Source organism: Apium graveolens, chromosome 4 (genome assembly GCF_009905375.1).
Source record: "Apium graveolens cultivar Ventura chromosome 4, ASM990537v1, whole genome shotgun sequence".
Classification (NCBI taxonomy): Eukaryota; Viridiplantae; Streptophyta; class Magnoliopsida; order Apiales; family Apiaceae; genus Apium; species Apium graveolens.
The window spans coordinates 67,792,440-67,816,262 of NC_133650.1; the positions used below are offsets into that span (position 1 = coordinate 67,792,440).

General features: G+C 34.4%; 2 protein-coding genes across 2 annotated transcripts; both read right to left on the minus strand.

Annotated features, from left to right (window-relative positions):
* Nucleotides 1–5,750: 5,750 nt before the first annotated feature.
* On the minus strand, nucleotides 5,751–9,680 carry LOC141718036 (protein SIEVE ELEMENT OCCLUSION B-like). Its single transcript, XM_074520372.1, has 7 exons — nucleotides 8,979–9,680; nucleotides 8,787–8,876; nucleotides 8,132–8,580; nucleotides 7,919–8,031; nucleotides 7,657–7,799; nucleotides 6,793–7,536; nucleotides 5,751–6,704 (listed from the first exon to the last, which is right to left on the minus strand). Exons 1-7 carry the CDS (start codon nucleotides 9,630–9,632, stop codon nucleotides 6,054–6,056), a joined length of 2,844 nt encoding a protein of 947 aa, XP_074376473.1. The 5' UTR covers nucleotides 9,633–9,680; the 3' UTR covers nucleotides 5,751–6,053.
* A 10,074-nt stretch (nucleotides 9,681–19,754) lies between these two features.
* LOC141718037 (28 kDa ribonucleoprotein, chloroplastic-like) lies at nucleotides 19,755–23,471 on the minus strand. The gene is made up of 4 exons (XM_074520373.1): nucleotides 22,976–23,471; nucleotides 22,244–22,345; nucleotides 20,803–21,084; nucleotides 19,755–20,018 (listed from the first exon to the last, which is right to left on the minus strand). Exons 1-4 carry the CDS (start codon nucleotides 23,408–23,410, stop codon nucleotides 19,959–19,961), a joined length of 879 nt encoding a protein of 292 aa, XP_074376474.1. The 5' UTR covers nucleotides 23,411–23,471; the 3' UTR covers nucleotides 19,755–19,958.
* Between the last annotated feature and the right edge of the window lie 352 nt (nucleotides 23,472–23,823).

Genomic DNA, 23,823 nt, shown 5'->3' on the forward strand with positions numbered 1-23,823 from the left:
TGGCTGGACCCGGGTAGGCAGGTGATCCAGGTCATGGGTTCTAGCTAGATTGTTTATATCCTATCACATATAATTGTGGATCGATTCCAGAGGATTATTCAAATTTTCCCTTTTTAAGTTGACCAAGTGCATCCGTCCATGAACTGTGAATTGTAATGATTTACCAACTGCACGGATGAGAAGTGATAAACCCGCACATTTTCGTTACATACTTTGACTTTTTTCATAAAAAGATTCATCCTGTAGAAAGTCAATTTGACAAGCACCAACACTATTCCTGAACAAATCCCATGCCTCATCAACTATTAGGGTTGTAATCTTAATAGAATGCTTGCATTGTTAGGAAAGCATAAAATTTCCTCTTGAGAAGTTATGAGGATCTTAAAGCCCTTTAAAGAGCTACCTTCACCTAATGATTTTCCAATAATATCTAATGGAATTTCTATCCATACATTGTCATATGAATGTGATCCTGCCTTATTCATCAAACTACTTTTCAGTTGATTAGGTCTAACCTTCTCATCATCATTTGATTCAAAGTGGCAGCCTAGATGGCCTGCAATCCGGTTTTATAATTTTATTATGTCCAACTTTTCACTGCCACATCTGCTCGCAATACATTGTCATAGATCTTCTACTTCTTGGCTTCTTTCCACATTTGTTCCATTATTCAAGCTTTGCTAACTCCTGGAATTCGGTAGATGCCAAGAACCACATGACTAACTTCAGTTACTAGGGCTTCCCAGAGATTCCCATAAGCATCTCTACTTGATTGGAAGTTTTGGAACACACTATGAGTATGTGGCACTTTCTTTGATTTCTTCCACCTCTTTGCTTTCTACCACTTAAGTACGTAATCTTCGAGTGTCTTACCATCAGCTCTTTCCGCAACAGTTTTTTTAACACCTTGGCCTCCTAAATGTTAATGTTCTCCATTTAAGAATTGAGAACAATGACAAGATCCTTGTAACATGTTAAATATATGATCCTATTAGGGCCTTCCTCTAACACCTTAAGGCTTTAAATAAGCTGGTTACTCAACATGGTATCAGAGCTTGAGTGCTAAAGAGATATTCATTCTTTTTAAAGATTTGTGTTCTCTGAGCTTTCATGGCGGCCAGGGTTACTTATCAAGATATGATGACACCATTATTTCTTCATCCTTCAGACAATGCCAACTCTATTCAAGTCGATAAGCTTCAAGGCTCATCTGATTATCGAGCATGGCGGCGTTCGATGGAGATCAATCTTTCTTCCAAAAGGAAGCTCGATTTCGTCACAGGTACGGTTACGATCCCTACTAATGATGATGCTAAGGCAGAGATGTGGGAAACTTGTGATAATATGGTGATAGCTTGGCTCACCAGCAATGTTTCACCCACTATTAAAAAATCAATCATGTATATGTCTAGTGCTAAGGACATCTGGACACATCTTGAAAAGCGATTCTCGCTCACTAATGGTAGTAGAAAGTATAAGTTGTGTCGTGATTTGTATGCCTTGAAACAAAATAGCTCTTCTATTACTGAATATTACACCTCCATGAAGACTGTTTGGGAAGAGTTGGATACTTTAAATGTTCTACCTGTGGTTGTTACTCCTGCTGCTGATGTGGTTAAGTTGTTGGAAGCTATTGAACTTCAAAAGGAGGAGATGCGTCTATTTCAGTTCTTAAATGGGCTTGATGACCAATACAATGCTCAACGCAGTCAACTATTGCTCAACACTCCTTTACCCTCTGTAGAAATTGCTTGTTCTGCTTTAGAACAAGAGGAAGCACAAAGAAATCTACTGGGTTTAAATAAAGAAGGGGGTGAGATAATGGCTATGAACAACATAAGAGTTAATCCTGATAGAAATGCAGTATGCACAACTTGTGGAGTAAAAGGCCATGTTTCAGAAAGATGTTGGCAGAATATTGGTTATCCAAGGTGGCACCCAAAACATGGCTCAAACAAAGTAAGCTCTCCTGGCAAGAAAATGCAACCAACAAAGTGGAACAACACTCAAAAGGGAAATAATGGACCTAAGTTTGCAGCAACAGCTCAGTCTGAGGAGTCATCAGGATTCACACAACAACAGTTGGAACAATTGGCTAAGCTTGTGCCTCAACTTGCCGTGAGTCAATCAAGCTACTCTGACACGGACAAAGAGATTGATTATCATTTCTCAGGAATGTTGTCTTGTTTCAGTGCTAAAACAAATGGAAGTGGATCTGAATGGATAGTCGATTCGGGGGCAACAGATCATCTGACAGGAGATTTGAAACTTCTCACAGATGCTAAGGTTTTGACTGGACAAAAGAGTATAAATCTGCCTACCGGGTTTGGTACAAAAATCTCTCATACAGGTCAGGTGCACTTGGCCTCTCATTTATGCTTGCAAAATGTTCTCTATGTACCTCCATTTAAACATAATTTAGTCTTTGTGCAAAGACTTATCAAGGACAATAATTGTGAGGTTCAGTTCTTTACTGATCATTGTGTTATTGCTGACAAGCATACTAAAAAGGTGCATGCTATTGGTACTATTCGAAATGGTTTATATTATGTTGATTCTACTATACTTGTGAATCCTACATGCCTAGTTGTGCAGAGTAAAGCTAATTGTGATATTGATGGTGACATTGCTTTATGGCATCATAGACTTGGGCATACATCTCTTAGTAATCTAAAGCACATCCCAGACTTTCCTAAACACAAAAATAAACCTACACCTATCTGTGTTTCTTACCCAATGTCAAAGCTGACCAAACAACCCTTTCATGTAAGTACCTCACATGTTAAAGTGCCTTTTGAACTTCTTCACATGGACATCTGGGGTCCCTATAAAAAACCTTACAAAGCCAAATATAGATTCTTCTTAACACTGGTTGATGATTTTTCAAGGTATACATGGGTTTATCTGCTGGAAACTAAGTCTGAAGCTCTTACAAAGTTGGAGAACTTCTTGAAGTATGTGTCAACGAAATTCAACACTTCTATTCAAACTGTAAGGTCAGATAATGCCTTGGAGTTCACATCTACAGCATGTCAAAAGTTCTTCAATGACAAAGGCATTATTCACCAGACATCTTGCACATATACACCCCAGCAAAATGCCAGAGCTGAGCGCAAACACCGTCATATACTGGAAGTGTCACGGGCCTTGAGGTTTCACGCTGGAGCACCACTAGAGTGGTGGGGAGCTTGTGTTCTTACAGCTGTGCATTTAATCAACAAAGTACCCACTCCTATTCTGCAAAATAAAACACCTTATGAGAAGTTATACGACACTCTTCCTGAATATGACAACCTTCGAACCTTTGGGTGTCTTGCCTTTGCTTACAATCATACTGCAGCAGACAAGTTTGATCAGCGGGGAGTTCCTTGTGTCTTTATTGGGTATCCACCTCATCAAAAGGGATACAAACTGCTGGATCTTGCTACTAAAAAGGAATTCGTTTAGTGTTTCATGAAAGTATCTTTCTGTATCACAAGAATGCTGTGCAAAATTACATGAGCCATGTTCCACCCTCGATGCCTCAATACTCTCAAGTTAGTGATATTGATGATTTGATTGTGTCAGAAATAGTGCACACCAACACACCAAGTTCTCCAATTTCTCAATCTAGTGCAAGGATCTCTGATGCTTCTCCTTCCTCTGTATCTGAGAGTAATATACTAACAACCGAGCCTACCACTGTTGTACCTGTAAGACGATCAACAAGAGTCCATGTAACTCCAGTTTGGATGAGTGACTTTGTTACAAACAAACCCTCACAGTCAATTGCTAATCTGGCATACACTAGTATAGATGAGAACTTTCATTGCTTTCTGTCAACAGTGACAAGTGCTCGAGATCCCATTTCTTTTTCTGAGGCAGTCACTAAAGAAGAGTGGGTACAGGCCATGAATTGTGAACTTGAGGCATTGGAGCTTAATAGCACTTGGGAGATTGTGCCATTGCCAACTGGAAAGCATGCCATTGGGTCCAAGTGGATTTTTAAAATGAAATACTTGCCCAATGGATCTGTTGATAAACATAAAGCTCGTTTGGTTGTCCTCGGTTGTCATCAAAGGCCTGGTGGAGATTATTTCGAGACCTTCGCACCAGTTGCCAAGCTCACAACTGTACGAACTCTCTTGGCCTTCGCAGCTATTCAAAATTTGCATACGCATCAAATGGATGTTTCTAACGCATTCCTCCATGGTGAGCTTGCTGAAACTGTTTACATCAAGATGCCAAAAGGGTACAATGGATTGGGAAGTCGTATCAGCCTCAACATGGAACTGCCAAAAACACAGTCCTCTTTGGTTTGTTGCCTCAAAAAATCCTTGTATGGATTGCGTCAAGCTCCCCGGACTTGGTTCTCAAAGCTCTCGAACACTCTGTTGAAGATGGAGTTTGTTCAATCCAAGGCGGATTATAGTTTATTCACTAAGCACACTGGTACGACTATCACTCTCATCCTGGTTTATGTAGATGATTTACTCTTAGCTGGGAACTGTATAAACTCTATCGACATGTTAAAAAGGATGTTAGCTAGAACTTTTCACATAAAAGATCTGGGTTTGTTGCGATTTTTTCTGGGGCTAGAGATTGATCATACCGTAGATGGCATTTTTATGAGTCAAAGGAAATACACTAGTGATATTCTGAAGGAGCACAAACTTCTGAATGCAAAGCCCCTGCAGTTGCCACTTGATGCTCATCAAAAGTTGACTCCAGATTTGGGTGATCTCTTGCCAAGTCCTGGTGTTTATCAACGTCTAATGGGACAACTTATATATCTCACTATAACTCGTCTTGGTATTGTGATTATCCTAGTCAGCTATGTGGACCATTTGTCTGTAGAGGTTACTCCAAAAACTAGATCTGGATAATCATTTGCTCTCATTTTTAATATACACCACTGGGAATCGAACCTTAGTTCTCCCGCCAGCCTAAGCTCTGATACCATGTTGAGTAACCAGGTCTTCTAAAACCTTAAGGTGTTAAAGAAAGGTCCCAATAGAATCATATATTTAACATAACAAAACAAATATCGAAATCCTCAAAACAATGAAGCAACAGTGGTATGAGATATTCTGTCCACAACTTTTCCCACATGCATGGAATATCAGATAGACCAACCATAGTTATTCCTTGCATTTCAACTTCTTTCGAGATATCGTTTAGTGGCTAGAACTCCAATATATGATTAACAGAAAAGCAGGGAAACAGAGGGAGTATTAGCTAAAGAGTCTGTAAACTTCAAACAAGACATTAGATGCTTACTCTTTCACAAGATCCTACCAACATTATCCATACCAGCACAAAAATTGAGATAAAGGCATAACATGTGCATTTAGTACAGTAAATGACTTCATATGTTGAATGAGTATAAGCGTCTTATAAACACCAGATGTCAGATAGATATAGTTTATTTGACGAATAGAACTAGAATTTTTGGATATTTATAATTAAACATTGTGTATACTCCAGATTTTATATCAAGTAACTTTTTTGCTGATACAGAAAATTGCAGGGTCTTCAAATCTGGAGCTGGGTAATGAATACACTAACCTGGCAAGTGATTTTAATGTAGTTGTGGTCCTGTGGACCGGTGTAAGGTCTTATTTTTGCTTGGATTTTTGACAAATATCTGCTGGAAATTGAACCAATTTGTTTAGGCGTCACATAGCTTGCGTATGTTAATTATCATATCGAAGCATTTCATTTATTTAACAAGATTTTCTTACTAAATTTACCAAGAAAGAAACGGAAAATTCAAGAAATAAATTTATTTTAATCAAATCAAACTGGATCAGAATGTTATTACAAAGTAAAACATTTGTTTATTTATGTATTGATGGTTATATTCTCAGTGTACCTGAGCAGCAACACATTGACACACTCTCACAGTAATCTCACACTTAAAACATAGAATGACAGGCAGTTACTGCCATAAACTTGAACACAAACCAGAAAAAGAGAGAAAAAACCGAGGTAGCATATGGTAGGTTCTCTTTTAATTCAGTAGCCAAGGCACTTTGTTGAGAGAGGGGAAGTTAAAAGAGACCTTGTTGCGTCTAATAGGGTAGGTTTAAGGAATTTTCATCATGGCAACAGAGGAAAGTGCTATACTTCTCCATATGGCGGAGACAACCTGGCTCCGGGCATGTCATGCCATCTGGAATTCTTCCAGCAGTAGTCAAAAACTCGAATCTGCAACATGGCACGTTCGCAACATGGAGCTTATCATGATATTCTTTGTATGAAACATCAAAGCCATTAAGTGGAACATATTCTTTCCATGAATCATATTCTAGGAATGCGCTCAACACAGTTTGAGCATGTCCACTAGTTACAATATATGATCCTTTGCATAACATTGCCCAACATCCACTCTTGTCATAACTCAGCAGTTTCTTGATTTCCTGCATCAATGGATCAAGATGGTCATCTATCTTCTTCACTTGAATCTTTGAAAACAACATGCTTTCTAGTCTTGCCCAAAAGAACCATATCATTGTGGGGTCTTGCCAGCAGTAGCTAAGCTTCTCCACGGTGATTGTTGACATTGCCTTCCGGACCATTTCCCTCTTTGTGCTCTTTCCCACATATGCCATTTCAAGTTGAACTCCAGCAGCTTGTGCCACAGCCCGTGCTGTGTTTGTGAATCTTCTGATCCATTCAATGTCCTCTCCTCCATACAGAATAATGAACTTGTTGTCTCTTATCTATGACCAAGCAAATGTGATTATTAGCCAAAAAATTGAAAACAAGAGAAGATATAATGAAAGTGAATTATAGTCATTTAAAGCTCACCCAATCATTGTAGATGATTGGATCCATGCCACTGACAAGCAATTCAAGCCTCCAAGTCTCATCCCTCCAAAGAGCCTGTTCTCTGGAGCTTGTGAAAGGAAATGCAGTAGTTCCCCATATCCACATCATATGAAGAGCATTAGGGCTCAACTCCTTTCCTTGGGGATCAAGAACAACCAATATAGGCTTCTTCCTGAAGTGCCACCTCTCCTTCATAAACCTAACAACTGCCTGATCAATAATTGATGGATGGTACACAGAGTACCATGGCATTGTCGATGTAAGCTCGTCAAAACGCTTCTGCATACGATCAGTCCAGTGCTGCTTAAACACAGTGGAATGGTTTTGAGGATCCATCATATTTCTTGATGTCAAAAGAGAAATTGGCTTAGAACCACTTGACTGCAGGCTGTGATCTTCTGGCAGGGTACTAGTATGCTTTTGCATTGGCATTGTCTCAGTGGCCGTCCCGTATGCTCCAGTGGTGGTTCCATATGGTCCAGTTGTGGTTTCGTATGGTCCAGTGGTGGTGGTTTCATAGTGCCCAGGTGTGGTTCCGTAGTGGATAACATGAGAAAGATCCACGACTGGAATCCAGACTAACTCATACAGGCTCTCCATTCTCGTTCCATGCATACGGGATTCACTATAAATTTGTTCAAGAATAGAGAGCTCATCTGGGGAAATGTCTAGGCCAGATATCAGTAGCAAGACATTCTTCCTCCTAAGTACATCCAGGTGAACCTGTATGGTGTATATACCGTTTCCATATGTTTGAGGTCAATAATATATATTCTCATGTTACAATTTACTCAAGGAGGATACAAGTACATCTAATTGATATATTATTTTTCGTATTCATACCCTTCTCTTAGAAGAACCTTCAACTAAAGGCTGTATATCATCCCTGGGGTAAATCAGTGCTCTGAGAACTTTCATATTGTCGATGTGAGTCACGTCAAACAAATGCTTCAATGACTCATAGGCTGCAGCTCTCATCTTCTCATCTACAAACATTAAAACATCAGTTCATGCGCCTATCATTGCGACATAAACAAAGGTCATAAATTAAACAGAGTGTTTATTTTTTTGTATGTCGCATCTAGTAAAATCATATATAGAAAACCTATGTGTAGGTAGCAGATATCTAAATTCCTCTTGAGATGCTCATGTATCTGCTTTATCCTCTGAGCAAGTGTGGACAGTTCCCATGATAGCTCTGTCATTGATATCGTGTTCCTAATGAAATGAAGTTAAGATAATAATTAGATAGATACAACGTGTTATACGTTAAGTATGAAAGTTTAGTCATCAAGTTAAGTACTAAAAAAGAACATACTCATGGCCCATGCTAGTCAGGTAACTAATGGTAGTTGCACAAGCAATGACACTCCTGACGCTCCAGTATACTGCAGTGGGGATAGTTTCAATGGCAGTGGAAAATGGAGGCACATCTTTCGCAATATACATGCTTGGTAACTCCTCCAAAGCAATAATGGATCTCGTTAAATCCATGACCGAACTGAGGAGACTGTTAACTGCATCAAACCGATGCTGAAGAGAACCCGAGTGCTCCATAATAAGCGGAACCTGCTTAAGTATGGCCATTGATCTTGCAAGTTGATTTGATGAGTACAGCTGAGCAAGCAGCCAGAATTCTCCATAGCTGAAAGCAAATGCTGCTAGGGCTAGTACTAGTTTTGCATCCCATGGATAATTTGAGACCATGTGTAGTATTGAAACTGTTGTCACATGTCCGTCTGACCCACTCAAACACTTGATTGATATCTGGAAAATGTTTAAGTTTATGCTTAAGAATTTACTATAAGATATGACATCGTCACATCTATGGCTTGGTTATATACACATTATGCACTTTTGAGCTGAATAATATAGTACTTGGTAAATTACATATATAGCAGTCAATAAATTGGTCACTATGTCCTCGTAAATTGTATTTCTACATAGTAGATAATGTACAACATGTATACTACCTCGCAAGAAATTCGATCAATTAGGTGAGACAGAGCTTCAATGGTGGTGATCACATCAGTTTGGTGTGTTTTGTCATCCATATGTGCACCCTGCATGAAGTAACAATTTAAATTAGACTGCCATTTTATACATAATCTTGGTTAGCAGTCTGTATGTAAAATAAAGATAGTAACTGCAATATATAACATTACATGTGAATTGGTAGCATCCAGAGGGCTACTCAAATGAGTGTAGGACAAAATATCCGAAACAATATAGAGTAGTGGCTTGACATTAAATATTCTGCCATCAGGAGTATGAGTGGCATATATTTGCCTCATCATCACATTGTCATCCGAAGACATGAACATGTTACGGTCACCTTTGATCAGATTTTGCAGATTAAACATAGAATTCATAGGCTGCCTACCAGTCAAAGCATTCCCAATTGGCTGCACACTGCTTGCCATAAGATTGCCTGGAAGAAAATTAGCCACAGTGTTCCCTGGATACATGTTGGTCATTGTATTTGTTGGATACGTAGTGGCCAAAGCATTCCCAGCTGGCTGCATAGCGGTCATTGCATTGCCAATCTGTTGCTGCTGCTGTTGTTGTTGCTGTTGCTGTTGCTGCTGCTGCTGCTGCATATTGGCCACAGTATTGGCGGCCGCCTGCAAATTGGCCATAGTATTACCTTGCTGCATTTTGTTGAGAGCGTTCGCGGTAGCTTGCATATTGGCCATAGTACTCCCCTGCTGCATCGTACTGCTTGGCTGCTGGACAGAAGACATGGGATTATTCAATGGTTGTAAACTTGATGCATTTGTCGCTGCAGGTGGTGGGACCAACTGTTTGATGTTGCTCATTGTAATCAGTTGAAATAACAAGTATATGATTTAATTGATAGTTCTTGATTCTACAAGGAAGGTGACTACTTTATATATACTACATTCGAGTGACACATACCTATGGAATAAAGATAGGATACCTACCTTGTTATCAAAATTAAATAATTTCCAACGTTAGTAAGAAGCCTGTCTTCTGTTGTGGTCACGCTGTATACCCCATCAGTACCTTCATTCTTTTTCAACTTAGTTTTCAACATATAAGGAGTTTCGCAATTAGTAGTCAGTAAGCTTGTTTATCACTGTGACCTATTCTTCGGAGCCAAGTCCATGTTGAGGGGTTCTATTTTTTTTTTTGGCCACCATAACATTGAACGAATAGTTTATCCCTTGAAGTGTAGTGAAATGTCAATCTATCAACATACTGAGAGTTCAAGTGTTCATGTTTTGGCTGAGTCTGTACTCAATTAATTTACATAATTTATGAAACATTTTCTTTGCAGAAAAACCAGCTAATTAATTACAATCAGAAGCATTCGCGAGTTAGGAAGCCAGACAGATGGAGCAAACAACATTAGCGGAGCCCGAGGACTTGTGTACGGTGAGTCAAAGATTCGATTCCGCCCTCATCTTTATAATTTGTACGGTCAATGTGGCTCATTTGCATAAAAAAAATAATAGCTTGAAACTTAAACATCTACCTTTTACAAAGAATATGTCTATATTTACTGCTGTCAGACTGATTTGTAGTGTAGCATTGTTCTGATCCCTTAATAAAGTGATATAGAAACAACAAAACAACACAGATAAAGGAAGATATCATTGTACCATACTTATTCCTCGAACGTGTTTCATGTCTATATATGCAGTTCTGAAACTTATAAGTGTATCATCCAACATCGTTTCATGAAGCATTTAAAAGTGAGGGTTCTTATATTGCTATAAATTATTTATATTTGCGTGCCAAACATAGTGTAACATTGTTCTGATCCCGTTATAAAGTGATATAGAAACAAGAAAACAACACAAATAAAGGAAGATATGAATGGTACCATACTTATTCCTTTCTTCATCTTTTTTTGTTTACAGATGCTTTCCTCTCTTTCAGGTCATAGTAATCACATATCTTATGCTTTTTTTATATTTCTGCAGAAACTCCTCTATTTTGTGAAATCGCGTGTGCTGAAGCTGCAGAATTCTGCATTGCACCATTTACGACCCGCTTCTGATATTTTTAAGCGAACATGAATACCTGAGCATTGTAACCTGTTCAGTATTTGCATTTTAAAGCATTGCACATGCAAAGAGAAAAGCCAACACCTTGGCAATGCGCACAGCTACTAATTATTCAGAAATATACCACCAATATAATGTTGAGATTGTAAAAATTAATTATAGGCATATATCTGAATAGTCTGTATACTAAAACTGAATACTAGCATGTTTAGGAGGAGGGTATTTCACCTTATATGGGCTAAATGCTCATTTAATGCTGCCGCCTACTGTTTGGCAAATGATTATATAAAATTTATCTGGCCCATTTTCAAGGGTAAATATGAAGGTTAGGATTCCTATCATTTAGCTTTCTTCATTTTGCTTATATAGTCGTTCATTCTCTTTCCGCCCATTCTTTTATCCTTTTACCCTCGTGTGTTCGTTTAAAAAATATTAAAATAAGTAACTTATAAAATTTGGATAATTTACTTATTTGTTAAATATTTATTTTACTTAAATGAATTAAAATAAATAATTTTTAAATATAACTATCTTAATTCGTAAATTTCAAATTTAAATAATATTTATAAATATATATTTTAAAATTAAAATTAATAAAAAAGCAAAAAAATAAAATAAATTGAAAAAAAATGAGTTATTACTAACATTGAACTTTAGCTTATAAATTGATTGGGTAAACTGTAAATTCAACTTATAAATTGGGTCGACTAAGTAATTTATTTGATGGTAGCACATGCTTATAAATTTTGTATGCACATTTATTTCTCGTACATTTACTTCATCTTATATTATATTTACAAAATTTTAGGGTTTATTATTTAAAATGTATTGATCCTAGTTATTACATTTACTTCATTTATATTATATTTACATAATTTTTGAATTTATTATTTGAAATATGTTGCCCGTAGTTTGCTTATAACCTGCATATTTTATATCCCCAATTTAATTATTAAATTATTCTGACTTTATTATGTTCTATTATATATTTTGACTTTATTATATTGCTCATATTACGTAAATATAGTTATTTTTATTTTGAGATAATTATATTTTACATCCCTAAATTTTATTCCAAATTTAATATTGTATATATATTTGCATAAATTGGAGTTTGCATCTCTTTTTTTTGAAACCCCATACAAATAACACTCATTTTGTCTGATTTCATTTATAAGCCAGGGACAAACTAGGAATTTCAGCTTGAAAAATTAATTAACAAATATTTTACATATTTCAAAAAATATTAGAAATTGAATTATATATATATATATTTCATATTTTTGAATTTTCGACTCATACTACTAATTTGAATTTCATTTTTATTTTATGGTGTTAATTCCAAAAGTTAAAATTCCACAAAATTTATTTTTTAAAAATATATATTAAATATAAATTTTAATCGTATAATAAATTTTAGTGATAAATTCGCTATTTTAGTGATAAATTCGCTGCATCACTTTTTATAATTGTTTGACATTATTCTTATTTAGTGTGTACTTAAGGGAGAGGATTCATTAAAATAAATAATTTTAGTTTTTTTCGAATTATAACTAAAAAGTTAATTAATTTTATATTAAAATTTCTATTTTCTCTCATTATTTTAGTTGTAATTATCCAGGGATTCATGTTGCATCCGAATTGAAAGTTAGGATAGCAAACTGCAATTTTGGAGAATGGGTATTAATATTGAATTTGGGTAAAAGTTGAGGGGCGGAAAATATAATTATCTCTTATATTTTTAGTAATTTTATTTAAATATTCATGTTTAAAATTTTACTCTCTCTGTCTCTCCCAATTGTGATCGTTTCTACTGGGAGTGTCCGCCACGCATTTTAAGATGAAGAGAAAGTATTGTTCTTTAATTTTTTTTAAAAAAATTTATTTTTCTCAATAAAAGTTTAAACATTATATTTTTATTCAGAAAAAGAATTTTTTTTTTTTAAAAGTTATAGAAGTATACTTTCTATTCATCTTAAAATATGTGTCGGAAATTCTTTCAGAAATGATAACAATTGGGAGAGACGGAGGTAGTATCTTTTAAATTTTATATTCAATTAAAGATATTAAATCATATATTAAATTTTGAAATTTTTAATAAAATTATAACTTATAGGTTACTCCCTCTGTCCCTCCCATTTGTTTACACTTTCCTTTTTGGGATGTCCCTTCCAATTGTTTACATTTCAAAATTTTCCAAAAATAGTAAAGTTTTTATAATTTTTAAATTAATTACATCCACTACTTTCCTCCACTATACCCAATTTATACATATAATATTAATCGGTCCCACTACTTTACTCACTTTTTCAACTTTTCTCCACTACTTTATCATTTTTCTTAAACTCCGCGCCCCACCCAAATGTAAACATTTGGGAGGGACGGAGGGAGTATAATTTAACAAACACATAACCATTTTATAAGTAAAATTATACAAACATCTAAATAATTTTTAACTTACGATAATTATATCACTTATATAAAAAAATTCGACTTAAATTATAAAATATAGTTTTTAAAAACCCTGCACAACCCCATATCCAAATTATTTTAATTATCAGAACTGCAAGTGACCTGCAGTCTTAAAAGTGAAAAACATGTTTGGTATTTGTACACTCCTAAAATTTGATAAATTCTTAATTTTTGAAATGGGACATGCAAAAAGAAAAATATACGTGAAAAAAGTGGTTATATTTTAATTTTTATAAATCGATATGAGTTACAAAAAAAGGTAATTTTATCTTAATAATTTAATATATTAAAAAATGAAGTTACTGATATACGTGAAAAATATTAATTTTAAATTTTAAAAACATATATTGATGAAAGATAATTAATTTTTAAAAGTAAAAATAGTATGAAATTCGAATTGAAATCAATTTTCAGATATCCGTAAGATTATGATTTAAATCGAGTCATTCAAACCTAATGTCATTTATTGTGTTTATTTAGTGTTTTTTTTGTTCTTGTAAGTGGTGTAATTTCATTGATGACAACTTCTAGTAGCGGTGTTTTGGAGAGTAGAGGGATGAATAGAGAGGTCGTTGATTTTATCTTTAGGGTAGGTTCTTTGAATGTAGGCACTTTTACCGGGAAGTTTTTGGAACTTGTCGATGGGTTGGAAAAAAGACATGTTGATGCAATTTGTGTGCAAGAGACTAAGTGAAAGGGTGCTAAGACAAAGAAAACCGATGGATTTAAACTATGGTATTTAGGTGTTGTAACCAATAAGAATGGTGTTGGTATTATGTTAAGTACAAAATTGAGGAATAATGTAATGGAGGTGATTCCATTTAATGATAGGGTGATGATGATTAAACTAGTTGTAGATGTTATGGTTGTTAATATTTTTAGTGCTACGCTCCGCATGTTGGTTTGGGAGATGAGGAGAAAAAACTCTTCTGGATGATTTAGTTAGTACAATACCTAGTGATCAAATTTTATATATCGGGGGTGATTTTAATGGCCATATTGGCGAGCATTCCGATGGATTTGTTGGTACTCATGGGGGTTTTGGATATGGTATAAGGAATGAAGATGAGTGTACTCTTTTAGAATTTGCATTAGCTCATGAATTAGTAATAGTTAATTTTTGTTTCAAAAATAGGGATGCTTATTTAGTTAATTTTAAGAGTGAAGATTGTAGCACGCAAATAGATTATTTTCTTACGAGAAGACGCAACAAAAAATTTATAAAGATTGTAAAGTGATTCCAGATGAGATGTGTGCTACACAACATCATTTGTTGGTAATGGATATTTTCATGAGGAGAAAGATAACAATAGGTATTCAGGAGATGACGCCGCGTATTTTATGAAAAAATCTGAAGGGTGAAAGAGTACGGATTTTCAAGGAAAGAATTGGTTTGGAACAAAGAAGTTTTGTTGGGGATGATGTAAACCAAATATGGAATCATTTGACTTCTTTAATTAGGGGTGTGGTTAAAGATGTGTTAGGAATCACCTCAAAAAAATTCATGATAAAAAAGAGACTTGGTGGTGGAATGAGGATGTGCAAGAGCGAGTATAAGTTAAACAAGCACGCTTTAAGGAGCTTATATGCTGCAATGAACAAGAGGAATTTGATACAAAGAAAATTCTCTATAAGGAAACAAAATGTCTAGCAAAAAGGGTTGTGGTGGAGGCGAAGAATAAGGCATATGAAGAAATGTATATAGGCCTTTTTACAAATAAAGGAGCAAATTAATTTATAAACTAGCAAAGGCTCGAGAAAGGAGACAACGAGATTCGGGATTTGTCAGATTTATTAAGGATGAAAATGCACGTGTTAGTTAAGGATGATGATATTAAATGTAGATGATATCACTATTTCAGACAGTTTTTTAACGAGTCTCGTATAAGTGGAGAAGAGATTGAGTGGGAATCAGTTCGTCAATCGCATTGCGATTCTAATATACAACCTATAAATAGTGAAGAAATTTAGTTGGCATTAAGGAAGATGGGTAAAGGTAAAGCCACTGGTCCAGAAGAAATACCAATAGAGGTATGGTGGTGTTTAGGTAAGGAGGGGAGCGGTGGTTGACTCAACTCTTCAATCTTATTTTCGAATTGGTAAGATACCACATGAGTGGAAGCTTAGTATGGCTATTCCAATTTACAAGAATAAGGGTGATGCGCAGAATTGTAGTAATTTTTGTGGTATTAAACTTTTAAGTCATACTATGAAATATGGGAGCGAGTGATTGAAATTAGGCTTAGAAGCAAGGTTACAGTGTCAGAAAATTAATTTGGTTTCATGCCTGGAAGGTCGACAACAGAGGCGATTCATCTTCTTAGGTGTTTAATGGAGAAATATAGGGAACGTAGGACGAACCTGCACATGGTGTTTGTAGATTTGTAAAAAACTTATGATAGTGTTTCGCGCAACATAATTTGGACAAGTTTGGACAGTAAAACTGTGTCCTGGATATATGTGAGGGCAATTCAACAAATGTATTCTCAAGTATTGACTTGTGTCAAGACACCTGTGGGTGATACTCAATATTATCCGGTCAAGATAGGACTTCATCAAGGATCATCATTAAGTCCATTTTTATTCGCAATAATTATAGATGTACTCACTAGAGGAATCCAGGATGTTGTACCGTGGTGTATACTTTTTGCGGATGACATAGTTATTATTAATGAGAAAAAGTCGGAGATTAATGAGAAATTAGAACAATGGAGAGTTACATTAGAGACTTCGGGCTTGCGTATTAGTCATTCAAAAATTGAATACATGTGGTGTAATTTTAGTAACGAACCGGATGAAGAGGGGGTTGATGTTAGAATCGGAGAGCATTTATTAGTTCCGAAAGAAAGTTTCAAGTATTTGGGATCTATGATTCATAAAGATGGTAAGATAAATGTCGATGTTACTCATCGTATCTAATCTGGATGGTTAAAGTGGAGGGTTGCTTCAGGAGTACTGTGTGATAAAAAAATTCCTTTAAAAGTAAAAGGAAGATTTTATCGAATGGCGATTAGACCAGCTTTATTGTATGGGGAGGAATGTTGGGCGGTAACGAAGGCCCAAGAACAACGCCTGGAGGTAGCGGAAATGAGGATGTTGCGTTGGATTTGTGGTCGCACCTTGTTAGATAGATTGCCGAAGGGTTTTTTCAGAAGGCAATTAAGAGTTGCATCTATAATAAAAAAAAAGTAAGGAAAGATAGACTGTGATGGTTTGGACACGTTCGGAGGAGGCGTATAACGTCTCCAATGCGGAGAGTTGAAGGTTTAGTGTTGCCGGGTGTGAGAAGGAAAGGAAGACCGAGAATAACTTGGGATAACCTATTTTCACTAGATTTGCATTGTTTAAACCTTCAGAGGGATATAATATTAATAGAAGGTCTTGGAGGTGTCGAATTAGAGTGTTTAATTAACTTATGGGATAGATTGATCCTGAATTTTGAGGTGTTAGTAGCATACAGTGTTAGTGACATATAATGACAGTTTGTTCATTATATTAAGGTACTTACTTCTATTATTATTGTATTCTGGGTTTCATACATTATTGGCACTAATCATTTTTTCTTTTCTTTTTTGAACAGGGAGTTATTTGATTTATATATTAGAAGTTCTGCGAGTGTTCTTAAGTAAGATTGGGTTGAAGATATCAAAAGTGTTTTTATGTGGGATAAAAATGACTACAAACAGTCACTATTCGGTATTGCGTATTATATCTTTTTATAGTTATATTCTATATTTACACATGTTCACACACAAATCGGGGGTCTTCTGGGAAACAGCGTATTCGTTCTTTTGAATGAGGGAAAGGCTGCGTACATCATTACCCTGCTTTTACGGGATATACTGGGTACGTTTGATTTGGTTTTGTCTAGTATTTCAAGTTCCAGTCGGAACAATTATTTAGAGTTTATAACAAATATCTCTGTATTTAATTACGTGTTATCAAAATCATTTTTTTAATTATTAACTAAATATTTGTTCCTATTATTATATTTTTATATCTGTGAAATAATTAAATCACGACCACCTTTTTAAAATCAGTATAAAATTTTTGCAAACTCAGGCTGTAATTCGAGCCGAGTCGAGCCGAGTTCGAGTTTTTTACAGTCGAGTTCGAGCTTTTTTTTATCGAGTCGAGTCGAGCCTGAAAATAATCGAGCATGAATTGTGTGTTCGAGCTCGGCTCGGGTAATACACGAGCCGAGTTCGAGCAGTTCGCGAGTTTTCGGACTTAACGAGTTTTTTAACGAGTTTTCGAGTTTAACGAGTTTTCGAGTTTATAGAGTTTTTTTTACATATTTTCGAGTTATCGAGTCCTTATCGAGTTTATCGAGCCTACGAGTTTATCGAGTTTTTAACATGTTTTCGAGTTATCGGGTTCTTATCGAGTTATTCGAGTTTTACTTTTACCTTCGTAAAAATATTTCTTTTTTAAAATTTTGACTTATAATTTAAAAACATTAGATTCACTATTAATAACAATAAATAAATGTTCAAAATAACATACATGTGTTCTGAGATAAATCTAACAACATATTCAAATACATGTATAAACTTGGAAAACAAATAACAACACCTTTGTTAGTATAATTTTTCAAATCATCTATTTTATTAATTTTGTTTAACTCTATCTTCATATTTCTTAAAAATGTAATTATTTTTCTATATTGTATATTTTATATATATGATAAATAAAGTAAACTAATAATTTTATTATTGTCGGGACTTGGGGGAGAAAAGTAACTTTTATCTTTTTTAAAACAAAAGTACGCAATAGAGATTGAATCATTAATAAATAACAGTTATAAAAATAATAATTTTAATTAATAGCAATACATCATAATAAAACTTTTTTTGGTGTAATTTATATCATAGTTGTATAATATACCTATTAACTTATCACTAAATTGTAAATTTAGATATAATTAGTTGACATCTCAATTAGAATTTAGACAACTATCAAAAGTATGAATCAAATTTATAATAAAATATCAATATAGTAGTAATACATTATTACTATAAAGGACCGTTAGATTTTGAAATAAATGATAACTTTTGAATTTAAAATAAAGTAATATTCTATAGATTCATGATTTAAAAAAAAATAGAAACCCTATATTGAATAGATTATTTGATGTAAAATTCGTAACTATCCTTTTTATTTTAAAATAAAATCAAACAAAACTCGATAACAATTTTACTGGCTTCAACTCCAACTTGATTCTTTTTTGTTTTACTCTTTCAAATTAATAAATTCTTATTTTTCTATAAAATATTAATAATTGTTGCAATACAAATCTAATTCAGTTCAAAATATCAATCATGTAAATAACAAATATAGAAAGACATAAGTCATATTAATAATATAAGTAAATAAAATATCATTAATCATGTAAATAACAAATAAAAATAGCATCAAGTTACACTAATGGAAAAAAATAAAAATATAGAAAAATATAAGTAATATTAATAACATAAGTAATAACATATATAAAAAATAAAAATATTAATAAAATATAAAAAATTAACCGAGTTCGAGTTCATCGAATCGAGCTCGAGTTCAAAAAAACTCGACTCGGCTCGAGTTTTTAATCGAGCCTAAAATCTTGTTCGAGCTCGAGCTCGATAACGAGTTCGAGTCGAGCCGAGTTAATCGAGTCGAGCTCAAAAAAGCTCGGCTCGAATTACGGCCCTAATTATAAAATGTAGACACCGATTTATAAAAATTAGAGTATAACCATTTTTTGAAACTCCGTAGAAAGTTTGGTCACCGAATTGTAAATTTAAAACTATAGCCATTATCTTAAAATTGGACGTAAACTGTGGCCACCAGACCAAAATGCAACTGACTCTATTATTTAATGTAGCTCATCCTGCGCACAGCTACTAATTTTATATTCAGAAATTATCACCAATCATGTTGAGCTAGTAGTAATACACAAGTAATTATAGGCAGGAATAGCCAATTCTTTTACTGAAGACTAATGCAATTTACCTGTGCCTTAACCATTCATTACTAGAACCAAATCAAAATTACCCGCTCTAGGAATATAAATTTTAAGCATTAGCAACTGCGCCTTTCATATCCAACAACCACTGCCAGAAAATTTTATCTTTTTTCCTTGGGATACTGGGCCAGGCAATTTAAGTTTAAGGTCCAACAATGATATTGTATCATCAAGTTACTGAGTTAAGAGCTTACTTATGAGGCCATGACCCTTGTCTTTCAGTAGACTTGATTGGCTAAAATTCTTGTACATTCCAACAATAGTCATATTAATATACGTATAGACTGAAACAATGGTGAGATGTTGTCCACGGAAATTACCTCCACCATTTATAATTCTGTTAATTGATTATGAAATCAACCTAGGATGTGGAAAATACCACCGTCAAAAGTCTATTGGCAATAATGGAATTAAAAGATACCCCCAAATGCAAAACATAACCATTATAATGAGAAGAAAAAATAAAATATTAAGAATGGTCATATGGAAAAGGGATAACTTTAATACTCCTACACTCGCTATAAAATGTCCTTCTCATCAGAACAAATTACTAAAAAGAAGAGGAAAAAAAACATAATGTACCACGGATGAAGCACATCATTTCATATGAGAAGAAAATCAAGTCAAGCTAACTAGAACCTTCGTGGACGTTCTTCTGCAACATTAACCCGGATTGCTCTTCCATCCAAACTCTGCATTGCAAATTACATTAGTGAAGAGTCTTAGAGATATAGGTGAGTTTATCTACTTCACTTCTTAAAGGCTCGATATCAGCGTCAAAATAGTGACAATTGACAAGTTTGCACCATTTAACTTGTTATTTGCACTTAGCATCCCTTTAACACCGTTACTTTTAATAAATACACTTCTCATCCTATGAATTTAAAACATGCAAAAATTCCCACCACTTTTTACAATTTTCCATTAATTTTGAGTCTAAATTAGTAGTAAATAAAGGGTATTTTGGTCACTAATAAACCAATAATACCAATTAATAAACAAAAAACAAAATAATATATTCAACAAAGAACATGTACTAGGAAAACATCTCAAAAAAAAGTCTACAATAAATATTTCAAAAAATTATGATAAATATTTCCACATAAATTACATCAAAATTACATCATAGTATGATAAATGTTTCCACATAATTATAATAAATGTTTCCAAACTTGCAGCTCACTAAGTTACATCAGGAACTTTATTCTCACATGCTAATTAGATAACTATTTTAAAAAAATTCAAAATTTCAATAACTTATTAATATATTATTTTTTGACTAAAACACCCTCCTTTTGAGTATTACAAAAGGTCAAAGTTAACGGAAAACTGAGAAAGGGGTGCAAATTGTTCATGAGCAGAAATTGTAGGATGCAAAGTGTATAAACTAAAACCAATTAAATCTAATTGCAATAACGTCAAACCAAGGGGATGCAGAGTGCAAAAAGTTTAGCTGGACCAACATGAAGTATTTACCTGTCCATCAAGAGCTGCAATGGCATCATTCAGTTCTGTCTCACTGGCCATTGTTACAAATCCAAATCCACGTGAACGCCCAGTCTCTCGATCAGAAACGACCCTGGCATCAAGAACCTTACCGTGTTCGCTAAAAAGCTGCTCCAGGCGAGCACTATCGACATCCCATGGTAGGTTACCCACATATATTCTGTAGGAAGATTCCAACACTCTAGGAGGTCTTTCAGGAGGAGAACCTCTAGGAGCGGCCTTATTTACAGTCAGAACCCTTCCATTCAGATCCTGCAACAAAATTTTAGCTCTTAAAATTCAATATTCAAAGGTACCCCATCTAACAATTAAAATATATAAAAGGAATTTGACACATATGCTGGAGCTGGAACTAGTAAGGAATAAAAGACGCTGTATATGGCAAGACACGAATGTTTTCACATTGGAACTTGTGAAGCAAGTTAATCTGAAATCTCATTACATATTAAGTTGATCACAAGAGCTCTAAAACTATCTATACTCTTTTTTGTGCCAAATTCAGTTAACTCCTTTTTTGAAATTCAATTAAGGAAAATAATGTTTTCATGCAGTTTCTATGTAGAAGACACAGACACTATGTGTTTCTCATAATCAAGTATTTATACACACAACATAATATAGTTTGGTTTCAATGGTAATTGCAGAATATGTACAACCATATCATGTGTAAGCTGTGGCACAGATCACTTCCATATATAACATGGAATGTAATCAGAACAAACATGTAAATAAAAAGTAACAAGATGAGTCCAGAATGCTAAAAGAGTAAATTAAAAAAAAAGGATTGTGAAAAATTGGGCATCTAAAAACTGTAAAACTTTGGGAAGCTTCTGTGGGACACTTCACCACTGAAATTATGGTGATACTCTTTCACCATTTTGTGTATATCAACTTTAACCGCACGCTAAAACTTACATCATGTTAGTACTAAGTGAATATTTTGGTGTATCTCGATTCATTCAGTGCAGGGCCTCGATGAGGTACATAAGTGGAAAGGTTCGCGCAATAGGGTACAAACCAAAAGGTACAAAACGAAATTTGGTTTATATTTAAAAGCCTAATTATACTTTTGTACTCATTTATTAAGACAAATTTACTTCTCTTTGTTTAGTGTTTACAACTTTTACCATATTTTTATGTAACTTATACACAGTTATAGGGTAAAAGTTACTCCATCTTAGTTTTAACGGTTAAAATTTAAAAGATGGACTTAATTAAGAGATTTAAACAACAGTTAAGTACTGGATTTCCTGCAGTGAGGTAAATTTCAGTAATAAGACAATATTTAGAATTTTTGAGAGTGCAATCTATCACCGTTACAATTCAACTCCATAACAGTTCAAACTAAAAGACCAAAAACTGTTGAAGATTGCAAACAGGGTAGAAGGATAACTATCAAGAAAATACTTACATGTTGGCTGAACATCTCCACAGCCTTCTCAGCTTCTTCCACGGTACTCATTGTCACAAACCCAAATCCTCGACTTTGGTCAGTTTGTCTATTGTAAATTACCTAATGCAAATAAACACATTCAAATTTATGAAACTTAGTGTACAGTAACATCAATACAGATATTCAATTCACACTTCAAAACAACAACAGATGATCAATAATTTTATATAGCCTATTGTTACATATCTTACTCACAATTTTAATTCAAGTCCTGCCTTTCTTTTTTCTCTAAGACAAACATTAGTGACGGACGTCGATGTAACATATCTCAGACACAATTAAGCAATCAAAAAGTCAGTATAGCTTGTAGTCTTGTAATACTAAATTTATTATTGGCATTACCTCTTGCATATATCCCTTCTCTATCAATGGCTTACTTTTCCATTGCAAGTTCAACTACAACATATTTTAGCAACAAAATCCGATACGAGCTCATTTTATTTCCATCAATTTAATATAACTCATTTTACCAACACAAATTAGTTTAAAACCACCTCATATCCATCAAAACAACAAGAACAAACAATTTCATAACCCTATATAAAAAGAATCAGGAATGCGCCACCTCCTCCTTACATAAATTTCGAAACTTTCATACATAATAACATAAACATGGTATTAAAAAAGAAAGCACATACACTCTAACACACACTCGAACAAGAGCTTCAAAGAAAGCAAGAAAGTTAATACCTCAGCAATCTCAACAACACCAGCTTGTCCAAAAAGGTTAGCCAATTGTTCACTATCACAATCATAAGGCAAATTACCCACAAAGATCTTAGCATCCTCAGGTGGCTCCCCATAAGAACCCTCCACTTCTTCACCACCAACATCTAAAAGCCCAACATCTTCCGTAATTACATCAATTTCAGACTCAACCCCATCAATGGGCCCACTTTCTTGGGCCCAATCAGAAGTCTGTGCAACAAATGGTACCAAAACAGACCTAGAAATCTTGGGTTTAAGAGAGGCCCAAGAAGAAGATAAGTGAGTAAATGTGAGCGGTTTAGAAGGAAAACACGGAAATGAAGATTTGAATGGAGATGATAGAGAAGAACAAGAAGTGGGTATTGATAAAGTAAGAGACTTGATGAGTGATGAAGTAGTTGCAGTTGAACAAGTCATTTTTTTGTCAAGGGGTTTTGGGTTTGGAGAGAAAGAGATGGATAGGATAAGAGGAGAAAGAGGTCAGGGAAAGGCCAGGTTTATATACAATTTATCTTGTTTATTTTATTTTTACCACAGTAAAATTAGCAATGTCGGTGCCTGGTAAATGTGGTAACTGGTAAAAGTTATTGATTATCATTATACCTGTTATAAACCTTGAATGGAAATATTAGTTATATAGGAAGTATATGAGAATAGAAGATATAGAGAGAAAGTTATCTCATTTTATTAGCTAAATGATCTATCTATAATAGTTGGTTTAGAGCATCTCCAACCATGGGCTCCTGTTAGCTAAAAATCCTACGTGGCACTCATATATAGATATTAGGTAAAAATAACACCACACCAACCACATCACCTGTTAGTAAAAA